At 40.3% G+C, this 12,992-nt stretch overlaps 1 protein-coding gene across 3 annotated transcripts in view; it reads left to right on the top strand.

Annotated features, from left to right (window-relative positions):
* The window catches only part of IFT88 (intraflagellar transport 88), a 145,464-nt gene that overhangs the window by 117,573 nt on the left and 14,899 nt on the right, over nt 1–12,992 (top strand). For all 3 annotated transcript variants that reach the window (XM_045797132.2, XM_045797130.2, XM_045797129.2), the window contains one exon: nt 4,727–4,793. In XM_045797132.2, coding sequence (XP_045653088.2) covers nt 4,727–4,793 — 67 coding nt within the window. The remainder of the gene's footprint in view (nt 1–4,726; nt 4,794–12,992) is intronic.

The following is a 12,992-nucleotide window of genomic DNA, read 5'->3' as shown; positions in this document are numbered from 1 at the left end:
AACATTTGATGTTTTCTCACTTTACATTTTGCTTATAAATACAAAGTGGAGGAGAAAAAATTGTGAAAAAGAAGGGTCCTAGAAAGAAGAGACTTAAAGAGAAAGAATTCTCACTATCCGAGAGCTAATTTATCTTTTAATTGTTGCATGTCCCATTTCAGTATGTGTTTCTGAGATTGTGAGCCAATGGGGCAGAGCATTCTATTTCCTGGCTTGCATAGTGCATAAAGCACTGTTAGTTATGAAACAAAGTATAATAAATAAACTTCTGAATTAAGGACACTCTCCTTTTCTAAATTAGAACTTAAAACTTGTGACTTTTTCTGTGCGTTTCTTGTTTAGAATCTGTCCTACTGCAGCAACTTAACATTTTTCTGTGTAATTAAAATTTCTTCATTTGTTAATGCCTGCATAATACTCTATTGTACAGATATGTCTTGATTTCTTTAAGCATTTTCACAGTTAGACAGCCAAATACCTTTTTTAGAGTTTGTAACTCTCTACAATCAGTCTAATTTTGGTGTTTCTTGCTGAAGAACACTTCCATATTGTGAACTTGAGACCGTTTGTGAAATGGACATGTAATTGATAGCAGGGATATCATAGATAATCACATCAAACTTTTACCTAGAGCTGTTAAAGGAATGCAGAGTTTACTCTCAGTCTTTATCCCTTCCTCTCCTCTGGAAGTGCTAGTAACGGTGGAAGTTTGGCAGCAGGAAGGAAAAGAAGTGAAGACACTAGATGAATGTTCGTGAATGATGTTAGCACTCTTCATGGTTCTGGTAACAGTTTTCCCTTTAATTCCACTTGATTACATCTACTAATTAGACATTAATAATAGCAACAGCTAGCATTTACTGAGTGTATGATAGGTACAGGCACTGTTCTAAGTAAGCACTTTATTAACTAATTTAAACATCACAATAGTCCTACAATGTTGGGTATGGTCTTATTATTTTTTTTAATAGATGAGAAAACTGATATCCATGGTGGCTAAGTAACTTCCTCCAGGTCACACATTTATTGGGGGCAGACCTAGGCTTCAAATCCAGGCAGGCTGGCTCCCAACCCCAGGTTCCTAATTACTGTGCCTTACTACCTTTTGAATAGTAGGGGAAAAGGATGATGCCAATAATTATTTTTAGTTGATGTATAGTCCTTACTTATTCTGCACTCAGAAAAGTTGGTAACTCATACCATGAATTAAACTAAAATGTATCTTGCCATCAACTCACCAAAATTTGATTAGCCATTAGGGTCTCAGAATGGTTCTATTCAAGCATGCTCTGTGGACCAGTAGAGCCTCAGAATCACCTGGGCACATCTTAGAATTACAAAGTCTTGGGCCCCACCCCAGACCTACCCAAACCCTACCCCAGAGTTAAATTCAAGAATCTATGTGTTTTTTTTTTTTTTTTTTTTTTTTTTAGAGTTTATTTATTTGAGAGAGAGAGTGCATGCACCAGTGGAGGGGAGAGGCAGAGAGAGAGGTAGATGCAGGCTCCCTGCTCATCAGGGAGCCTGATGAGGGGCTGGATCCCAGGGTCCTGGGATCCTGACCTGAGTTGAAGGCAGATGCCCAACCAGCTGAGCTACCCAGACGCCCCTGTGTATGTGTTTTTTTAAACAAGTTCTCCAGGTATTTTTCTATTTACTAAAGTTTGAAAAACACTTGTCTAGAGTTTATGCTCCTACAGGGTCATCATGCAAATGATCAAATGCCAGCTCAGGATATGGAATCTGATTTGGGGAGTGGGGGGCAGAAAGTAGATGTAAAATAAATCAGGCCATGGATTTTTAACAATTGTTTAAAAATGGAAAAGGATTTATGTAGACCTAAGAAAGATAAATTGATTCAGGTTTAAGTGAGTCAGGATAGTGTTTCTACCTGAACCCCTAACTCCTACTTTAAAATGTTAAAGCCAGAAATTTATTTAGACTGATTTTTCAGAGAATCTGTTTCTCTTCCTGGAACTATAATGGAAAAAGAAGACTGTTCTCCCCTTTATGCTTGGGGGGATCTACATTCCTGAGTAAGAAGAAAACTTTTACACATGTGTATTCATTAGTGCCATCAATAAGCAGTTCCAGGCATAGGCCGTTAGGCCAGGCAAGAAAGACCTTCTCTGCCATGTCTGGCTACTATGGGCCTGGAGCAATGTGAACTGGCCCCCGGCGCTGTAAGCCTCTTAGAAACATTTTTAAAGAGATGTTTTATGTTTCTTCTTCACTCAAACAAAAAAGTTAGCTGCAAGGCATTGTGTCACGCTTGACCATAGTCTGTAAAAGAACAAAATGGGAAGAGCAGGAATTAAATACTGAGTAATCTAAATATGAAAAGGAAGAGAAAAATATCAGCCGAAATGCGAGAAAGAGGATTAGAGAACAAAGTATACAAGATTCAGTATGGTGAAATTTGTTGATTTTCAGCAGCAAATAGGTGTCCAGTTGGAAGGGGATAATAAAAACCCTCATTCTCCATGAGCCTGGATGGCTCAGTCAGGTACGTATCTGACTCTTGATTTTGGTTCAGGTCATGATCTCAGGGTTGTGAGATTAAGCCCCCCCGCATCCCGCTCCACACTGGGTGTGGTGCCTGCTTAAGATTCTCTCTCTCTCAAGATTCTCCCTCTGCACCTCCTCCCTCTCCCACTCCTCTCCAACCCCCCCAAAAAAACCCAAACCAAACCAAAACCCCACATTCTCTGCCCACAGGAGAGTGGTGAAGGAAAAAGACAAGCAGGGCAGGACCGTGAGTGTGAGGAGGGCATGGGTGTTGGTGAGCACACTGAATGAGCAGCCACCTGGGTTACAGGGGCATTTCCCTAAGATGAGAGTGGAGCTTAAGGGACGAGAGGGAGCTAGGAAGAAGATGAAGAAGGGCATGACAGACAGAGGGTCCATGGAGGGAGGAAGCTGGCACATCCAAGCAGTGCAGGCTGCCCTTTATTCACAAAGTAGGAGGGGCAGTCCGTTTCCAAAGGTCAAAAGGACAGCATGTGGTGTATTAAAAACATGGTTGTTCTGTGGGGCGTGGGGACGGACACTGAGCCAGCAGTGGGGAGGCCCCTGGAGACTGTCATGTGCTTACGTGATATGTGTCCAGCAGGGCACGGTGTCCTGGGAATAGGAGAGGAAGAAGAGAAGTCATTGAATCAAGCCAGGTTGTAGGTTTCTTGGTGCGTGGAGCGGAAAGACAAGTGGGCAAGCAAGGGGCCTGGAGGTCCTGATGGAGATGTGCTTAAAGTGGTGGGGTGATCCTAGGCTGGAAATAAAGTGAAGATTTAAGGGAATTAATTAGGAAAAGATGGCTGAGAGCCGAAGAATTGGGAAGTTTTAGATGAGAGTAAGGAATAGGTGGAATGGGGTGAAGAATGTGGTGATGGTGGAAAGTGCTCACTTTCCTAAATTGTCCTATTATAAACATATGGCTACTAAAGCAGGATGTAAGATCTTGTCTCACATTTGATTTGAAAAAATTTCAAGTTACATGGGCATTTGTCTTTATGAGTTTATTTTAGCATTGTATAGGTCTTTTAGATATGCTAGAAATAATCTGTGGAGAGATGAAAAGCAAGTTTTGAAATAAAATCTGATTAAGGATGTTAACATTTTTATTTTGTTATATCATTTTTAGATTTTCAAAAGAGAAGGGGCAAAGGAGAGAGATGGGGTTTCAAGGGAAGTTTCTTAACAAAAAAAAATGTGAGCATGTTTACATGCATTTGAAAGTCCTGGGTTTTAGGACAGTGTTCCATTTTACAGAAACGAGTCTTGAATTATTGAAAGGAAATTTTTTTCTTCCTAGCAGACCACAATGTCAGTAACCCCCTCCAAGACCTGATAATTTATAAATACTGGGGGAGTCGTCGGGGTTGAGGGAATAGTTTGTCCTTTGAATTAAATATGACATTGTGTTTATATTATTGAAGATCAAAATAAGGTACTAACCTTTGTTTCAAATTTTTAAGTCAGTTGTAGAGTAAATCTCAAAAGCTCTCTGATTCTGGTTACTGACTGCCCTGTCTCTAAACACAGCATTAGACATATGAGAATCTGGCAGTGTGATTTGAGGCAGATTCCGTGGCAATACAAAAAGTCTAACACGTAAGCAAAACAAAGTAACCATAAATTGTTTCAAGAAACTTAAGAATGTCACAGGTTGGAGATATTTCTTATGTTTTAAGGATGAGCTTGTACCTAAGAAAGTGGACTACTGAACAGATCATAGGCATTTTGTGAGATTTTAATTGCACTTTTATTGTAGAAGTTGAATTTCAAAAGCCAGTTTACCTTTTCTTTCCCCAAAATAGTTCAGGTTCAGCCATTACAGAGTTGGACTAGCTCAGGAAATAGCCCTTCTGTGGATTCCCTTGTCCCCTGCCACCCCCCAGGTTTAAGACGTGAACTTTCACATCAGGAGAATATTCGGTTTGTAATACACGCTGCACCTGTAAGTGGACGTGCCACTTGAGTATTTCGTAAGGACTGAGGACCCTGGTAGCAGGCAGGCTGTGAACCCTTCACTTAGAGAACAGCCTCATCTTTTCTCTTGTAGAGTCAACTCTCAAGTATGGAGCAATTCGAACCCAGCTTTTAAGGGACTAGGAGCAGTGAATCTTTAGGGCTACACGATAATGTTATTTTTAAAAAATAAACATTTAGTTATATTCAACTTTGAGGAATTATAATTTATTCTTTTAAATTCATCATCTTGTTCTAGCGCATAAAGTCTGGCAGAGACAGCAGTGGGGGCTCCCGCGGCAGAAGAGAGGGGAGTGCCGGCAGTGGTGAGTATTTCCCATTTCCTTGAAATACTGGATTTGACAGGCGGGTAGTACATGGGCTTCTAGAAACATCATGAATAATCCAAAAAAATGTCCTTTGTTTGCTTGATCTATACACAGTAAAACCTCACTTATTCTAATCAATTTTGTAAGCAGTCTGCTATGTCCATGACTGTAAACGCTAGCGGATTTTACTTATTAAATAACCATACCTGTTTCTGCTAAGTGATTATTAAATAAGTTCATGCTGGATAGATGAACATAGGTGTCTATGCCAATGAGGTTTTACTGTGTTACATTTTTTAAATTTACACTTAAGGCAGTACCATGAGAAGTAAGATGATCTTATAGAATGCTGGCAGTCCTGAGTCTTTACACTTTTCTTGTAGAGATAGTGCCGGTCTGAAATGAGGAGACATAGTTCTAGTTCCTGTCTTGATCACGACAGCCTTCTGTCTTTAGACCAACCGTGTAAATGCTGTAGGCTGTAGGTGATTTCTGAGTTTGTCTGCATCTCTCAGTTCCTCGACTTTGATTGCTCGTCACACCATTACTTAAGAAGATTGTTAAGTTTTCCTTCCCTCTTTCCTCATCAACAAAATCTACCTTCTCTGTCTACATCAGGGAGTAGTATAAGTTAAACTTCATAGAAATTTGGTGGTTTTAAAGAAACTAATTGGAAAAATAAATGCTAAATTGGAATCTAGACATACACATATATTCTCTCATATCCATACTTAGCGCTCTCATGCATACGTGATCCAAGTCCGCCAACTGCCCAACTTCAGTCTCCCATCTCTTTGTGATCTAGGAGTCAGGACAAAGACAAATGGGACCCTTAGTTCAGGTAGGTCTTCTTTCATTCATTCATAAACATGCATTAGATGCATGCCAGGCGCCAGATAAATACTGTGCGAAGTGCCAAGGACATGGGGGTGAGTAAGACATGGTCCCTGTGCCCGGGGAAATGAACAGCTGGGCGGAAAGACACACAAGTTTCAGGTGCCGCCAAGACTGCTGCTGTGCTGCAGAGTGCTCAGGTGTGCTCTCACTTCCCTAGAAGCTGCAGCTGGACAAAGATTCTTTCCTGAGTTGTAAGCTCTGCTTTGCCAGCTAGGTTTAAGCAGTTACAGCCATCAGTGACATCTAGTTCCAGCAAGACAGTTTGATTCTCTAAGGATCAGTCCAGCTTCTCCAGCTGAACCTCACAATCCTCGCCTGTTTACCCTTAGGTCACAGGAGTCGTTACTCAGAGCTTCAGAAATTAGTAGAAGCAGCTTGCAGCTTGAGTCCCAGGGGTGCCAAGGGCAGTCTGCCACCTCAGGGAGTAGCCATTTCCTCTCTGGTCTGCCCTCTGTGGTCATGATGGGCGTTCACATCTCCATAGTGCCCCCTAACCATCAGATGTCACCTCAGTTCTGTTACCCTGGCCTCACGCCTGCTTTCGTGTGTTCACTTAACCCTCTGGGGTTGGATGAGTTACATGGCATCCCAGACTTCATTTCCTCCTGCCCCCCAAGTTGGAATGCCTCTTTCGGTAGCCTTGCTGGTTCCACCCTGACACTTTCTCAAGAATCATATTTTCTGCCTTTTTTTCTCCAGCTCTTGGCACAGGCCACAGGGCAGACTGTCCCAGCTTTGAAGTCTGAATAAACAAACCATGCTGTGGATGCCTCTCTCACTTTCTCTTCCCTTTCACCTCATGGGGCCCTCTCAGAACACCCGCAGCACACTGCGGGTGTGCCCCCTCCTCACCAGCCGTCTCCCTCCCACTCCGCCAGCACCAGTCACTGTGCGCATAGTGGCCATACCTCAGTTAGGACTTCCCAGTACAAACCCACACGTGACAGCCCCCAATCTTACCCATCGTCCACCTCTACCTGTGAAACCTAGAGATGCACATTTACGTCTTTACACGGAAATATTTGGCACTCCTGTCTGATCCACAGGTCAGATAGTGGAAAGGGATGATTTTCTAAATGCATCCAAAAGAGACCAGCCTTAAGCTGTTAAAATAAATGAATGCCTACAACTAGATTTTTAAAGTATTGCCCGGGAGCAAGGACCAAGGGAACTTAAATAACAGAATTATGAAATGCTTGAGGGCCCTTGAAAATTGTCCCTTTTTTTGTGGGTCAGGCTAGTCCTACTACAGCCTTATTTTTGCTGTTAGTCTGTTTAATAAACCTCAGTTCCTGTCCTCTTCAGTGGTTCTCCAATTTTAGCATGCGGCAGAGTCTCCTGGAAGGCTTGTGAAAACAGCCTGCTGAACTCCTAGTCCAGCATTTCTTTTCCTTTTTTTTTTTAGATTTTATTTATTTATTTGACAGAAAGAGAGCAAGTGAGGGCGAGCATAAGCAGAGGGAGCAAGAAAGGGAGAAGCAGGCTTCCCGCTGAGCAGGGAGCCCGATTACGACGAGGCAGGGATGATCCCAGGACCCGGGATCATGACCAGAGCTGAAGGCAGACGCTTCACCGACTGAGCCACCCAGGCGCCCCAGTCCAGAATCTGAACCAGTCTGGGCCATGCCCAGGAATTTGCATTTTCACAAGGCCCCAGCTGATGCTGATGCCGATGGATCGTAAATGAGGTATTATAAGAGTAAATGTGATATAGTGTGTATAGAAAGTTGCTGCTACTATTACCACCAAATTGAAATTCACAGTAGTGGCACTCATCCAGCCTTTGGCCTAATGCCTTAGTTCTGTCACTCCCAAGTGTATTACCCTCGGAGGTGGTGTGAGCTTGAAACTAACTTAAAATTACACGGACAGTTCATGGAAGGGGGCTCAGCGCAGTGCCTGGCACATACTCGATGCTGAGTAACTATTATTATTATTTGATACAAACTGCGTTGAAAAGCAATAATGTTTGCTTTAGAATATTGAATATGCATTCCAGGATTTTCAGTACTTTAGTTTGTTTTTGTAGAATTAGCTTAAAATGAAATGAACTTGGGGTGCCTGGGTGGCTCAGTCATTAAGCATCTGCCTACGGCTCAGGTCATGATCCCAGAGTCCTGGGATCGAGCCCCACATCAGGCTCCCTGCTCAGCGGGAAGCCTGCTTCTCCCCCTCCCACTCCCCCTGCTTGTGTTCCCTCTCTCGCTGTCTCTCTCTCTGTCAAATAAATAAAATCTTTTAAAAAAAAATGAACTTGTTTTAACTCCTTAAAGTAGAAATGCATTACTCTTTTAAATGCCAAATTTGGGGAGAGTCTGCATGACCTGGGGAGTCTGCTTCTCTCTCTCCCTTCTCCCCACCCCCACTCATGCTCTCTCTTGCTATCTCTCTCAAGTAAATAATCTTTTTTAAAAAAAAATGAATGAATGAATGAATGCCAAATTTGGGGTTAAGGTTTCAGCTGCTCAGTGCCAAAACATCAAACAATTCAGAAAAGAGTTAAGTCACACTGAAGGTCAGTGTCCACAAGGAGAGCTGTATTCAACAAGTTCCAGGTCTCCATAGTCAGCATTTGTACGGTCTACATGGGTAAGCCAGGGGAGGGGAGTAATCACATTCCTGCGTAGTGTGTTGGCTTGCATTAAAAGACCAGGAAATCTGCAGAGCACATCTGCCTCTCATGTGTATCTGTCCTCAGGAAACAAGAGTGCCTTCTTGTAAAGCATCTTACATCTTACATTTTAGCGTGATGGTTGCATTTTGTGACTTGAGCACTGTGTTATTAAGGCTTCATTTAAAAATTGTTTTTATTCACTCTGTGTACTACTTAATAGTTTGCTACATTTTTTAGTTTTTATTATGTCTTGGGTGTGAACTTTTCCCGTGACAATGTATCACTTAGTTTTACACTAAAAATAATTTTATAATGAAAGTGAGTTAGGGTAGTATGACTCAGTGAACAGAAATTAACTTTATGGACACTTTTTGAGAAACATGTCTGTTATAAAATACATTTAGCCATACTTTATTTTTAAAATTTGAAGTTTTGTTTTAAGATTTTAGTCCAAGGGTAAGTTTTTTTTACTAGAATACATTCTCACAGTTTTGTGGACCTCAGTTGTCACAGGCAGAGTGAACAACTCATGCTTAGTGACCACCACCTGTGGACAAACAAAAGATTACAGCCTAAGGAGGTAGGATAGGAAAAGCACATGTAAATATATCTAAATTCAAAGAATCACATCAACAAAATGTAGCTAATCTCTAGGAAGAAAGGGAGTGAACATGTATGGGGCAAAAAAAACTTGGGGAAGCCAGAGGGACTGAGGACTCTTATTTCACAAGAGTGTCACTCCTGTCAGCTTCGGTTCCAGAGTAAGTGCCCTCTTCACCTCAGAAAGCCAAAGAGTAATTGTGATGAATGCCCTGGTATCTAAGTATTTGGAAGCTGGTATGTAACACAAAGGGAACTTTAGTAGCAATAAATATTAGAAGAGAGTTGATAGCACACACTGCGGCACCAAAGTATTGTCTGTGTCACAGATTCTGAAGAAATTTCTCTGTGTCAGTCTACCTTGCTGGTCTCATCTGCTAATGTGTCACGTGTTTTCTCTAAGCCAGGGGGTTGGCACGCTCTTTCTGTAAAGAGCCAGGTAGGAGACAGTTGAGGCTCCGGGGTCGTACCCATGCTTGCTGTGTCACGAAGGCAGGCGTGGACAACATGTAAGTGAACGGCTGTAGCTGAGCTCTCTGAAACTTCATCTTTGGACACTGCAATTTGAATGTCCTACAAATTTCATGTGTCACAAAATATTGTTATTCTTTTGCTTTTTTTCCAGGCTTCAAAAATGTCTGAACCATTCTTAGCTCACTAGATGTTCAAAATAGGGCCCCAGACTGTAGTTTGCTAATTCCTGCTCTAGGCTGGACTCCCCAAGAATGTTCCTGGGTGTGACAGATGGGGGCCCTCAGGTTATCCTCTTTCAAAGCACTGATTTCAGCTATCTAATACACTGCACACAGCTTGTGCAGTCAGATTCTTTATCGCTGACCTTTTCCCCTTAAAACTGTCCTAGCTGTTTACATCCCAGCCACGTCCAGATATGTCAAACACATAATAACAGAGTGTATGAGGTTTTGTTTCTTCAACAAAACATGCTCCTTTCCTCCAGCCATTAGCTTATTGCCCTGCATTTGAGGTCATTATAATTAATTCCTCAGTCCTGGTATTCGTCCAACATCTCTGGACCTCTTTTTCTAAGTCACCATATCTTACACGACCTTAGGCAAGTTATTTAATCTTTGTCACAGTTTCCTTGTCAGTCAAATGGGAGTGAAAATAGGACCTACCTAATAGGGTTGTTCAGAGGGAGAGATGCGTTAATACATCTCTGTGTCGGACACAGGCAAGTACCTGATAAGGGCGATTCCTATTTGACCAAGGAGAAGGGGGCAGTACCTGACATTCTGGTGTACACATCTGTGTATAGTGAAGGTCCATGTCTTTACCTCTCCTGGATGTGTGACCTTGGAGTTTGTTATTCTCAGAGTTTTTCCTACCACCAGAGGGTCACATTTATCAATGCATGAAGGTAAATGTCAAGTGTACCTCTCTCTTACTACAGAGTACAGAGTTTATAAAAGGGTTTTTTTAAAAAACAAAAATTCTAGAAATTGTATATGTAAGTGAGTGTTGTATTTTGAAGTTACCGATTTGGAAAGCTGAATATTTATTCCAATAATGCTGTTAGTCAAAACATTCGTGAAACTCCTCTTTTGGGATTTCCATTAGAGGCAAATTACAAAAAGCACAGGAAATCCGATCTATTTTACAGATATATGTAATATATGTATTTAAATCTGATGAAATACATAAACGCATATATATTACATATATCTGTAAAATATATATACACATTTTATATATACACATGAGCATACACACACATCCCATCAATTCTTTTTTCCTTTCCTGTGTTTCTGTTTATCAATAAATAAGCATTTGTCACGTTCCTGACCATAGCAGATATTCAGTAAATATCAGTTTCCTTTCAGCTCCTCCATCTCCCATACATTTTTTATATACCAGGTACTAAGTTAAGCATTTAAGACATGCAAAATATAACTCAAAAACTGTAATAAATCAGAGTGCCTGGGTGGCTCAGTGGGTTAAGTGTCCAACTCTTGATCTCAGCTCAGGTCTTGATCTCACAGTCATGAGTTCAAGCCCTGCATTGGGCTCCACACTCAGCCCAAATGAACTTTAAAAAAAAAAGTAACAAATCAATTATCTACTTTATACATCTTTACTGATTCTGTCCACAGCCGCCTTCAACTGAGTGTTGCCTGTTATAGTAGCTATCACAGTCAACTTTTCCAATTTTGATATATCCCTGTTAGCTGTTTTGTTGGGTAATAATATAATTAGATCAGTAGGCGTAGGGAGTAAGGGGTGAAGTTAAACTGAGAATTGCAGCTGTAACAATATAAAAATGGCTGGAGTTTTCACAGTAAAATTAGGTCCAAACAATGGGTCTTGTAAAATTACACGAGGATCATATCATCTGAGTTGATGATGTCATTACTTTCTGAGATAGTAGGGCTGAGGAGGGTACTTTGGATCCATACCTATGGTATGCTGCCCCTTAACTTTCAAAAGGGGCAGAGGCAAAGGAAGATCAGCTTCCTCATATCGAGAGGATAGATAATTTGTAAGTTGGGCTACAAAGTACATAGACGTAAGTTAGAGAATAGATTCATGCTGAAGGTCTCAAAAGTGCTGTCTGATGTTCTTCAGTATTTCTAGATATAAACAAAAATTTACTTATACTTATGGAATGAGAGAAGATCTTCCATAGTGACTGCATCTTTGTAGGTGCCAAAGTGAGTATCATCTTGGAGATGGAGGAGAGAGACCAAAAATATTTTTTAATGTCTAATGGATAGTGAAATCAGAGTCTGTAGCTCCCCAGAAGAGAATCATTTAAGAAGAGATTGAACAGAGTAAGGGGCACTGAGTTTGTAACATAGAGGAATAGGAAGAATTTTTTAGAAGGTTTCATTTTGGATAGCACTTTCAAAAAATAAGAAATCCGGGACAGTTGATAGGCTTCCTAGCTTAAGAGAAAGGGGTCGATGTTGGAGACTTATCGAATATTGGTTAATTGGACCTTGAAAACTAAAAATGGCTATTAGATTTTTCAATTAAGATAGTGTTGGTAACCCTAAAGAAAGTGGTCTCAGTACACTGTTGGGCAAAAAATCAGATACCAATGATTTAAGGAGTGTATGGGATGCAGGAAGTTGGAGAAGAGAATATAAACTGCTCTCTCATGTATGGTGGCAAGTAGGCAGCATCACCAAGAATTAAAGAAATGTAAGTTAACCTATAAAATTATCAGTGATTTTTTTAAAAGGATAATTCTCTGGGATAGGAAGGATGAGATGAGATGGGCATTCTTTATAAATTAAATGCTGCTGGTAGGAGCTCTAAGTGGTATACCTTGTTGGGAACATTTGATAGTATTCATTAAGACCTTTAAATGTCCATACCCTAGATTTGGACAAAGAATTATATACACACATATCGATCACATTATTTGTGATAGAAAACATGAGAATGAGCTAAATGTTCAACTGGAAATAATTCCAAGTTTAATTCTATTCTTTACAGTTGTAACACGACATCATGCTTCCTTGCCTAATCTTTAAGAGAGTTATGTTGCCATTAGAAACCACAAAGCCTTCAAACATTTAATATAGAATGGCTTCCAGAGGTGATAGAACTTTTGAAAAAGAATATTATTTACAACTAGAATGTAGTGAATAACAGTAATTATACAATGTGCTTTCCTTTTTACTTGTCTGTAATTTATACAATAGTGTTAAGAGCATACTGAAATCAATAAAACAGGAAAACAAAAAAAAATCAGATCTTTTGTCAGACTTTTTTAATGTGTTAAAGGTGTAACATCATAGAAATGCTATTTATAATGACCGTTTAAGGTAAAAGTACCCACAGACAGTAAAGGACTTGAAGGTAGTGGCCATGTCTTCTTCCTCTGCCACATCTGGAAACCTCGAGGTACTGAGTAGGAACATAATTAATACTCATCAGAATTTTAAAATATTTTGACGGTACAAAAGATAAATCTGTATACTTGTCTTAGTTTTACATTATTCCTGTAAATGTAGTATGGACTGAGTTTTGTAAAATCTTTGCCATAATCTAATTCTGTTTAAAGAATTAAGAAAAATGAAGTATATTGTTTTTCATCTTCTCTTTATGGTTTTTTTCCT

This window comes from Ursus americanus, chromosome 10 (assembly GCF_024610735.1).
Source record: "Ursus americanus isolate L20-20 chromosome 10, mUrsAme1.1.p, whole genome shotgun sequence".
NCBI lineage: Eukaryota > Metazoa > Chordata > Mammalia > Carnivora > Ursidae > Ursus > Ursus americanus.
Note: the sequence above shows the minus strand (reverse complement) of the source record. Positions and strands in the feature narration are given on the sequence as shown.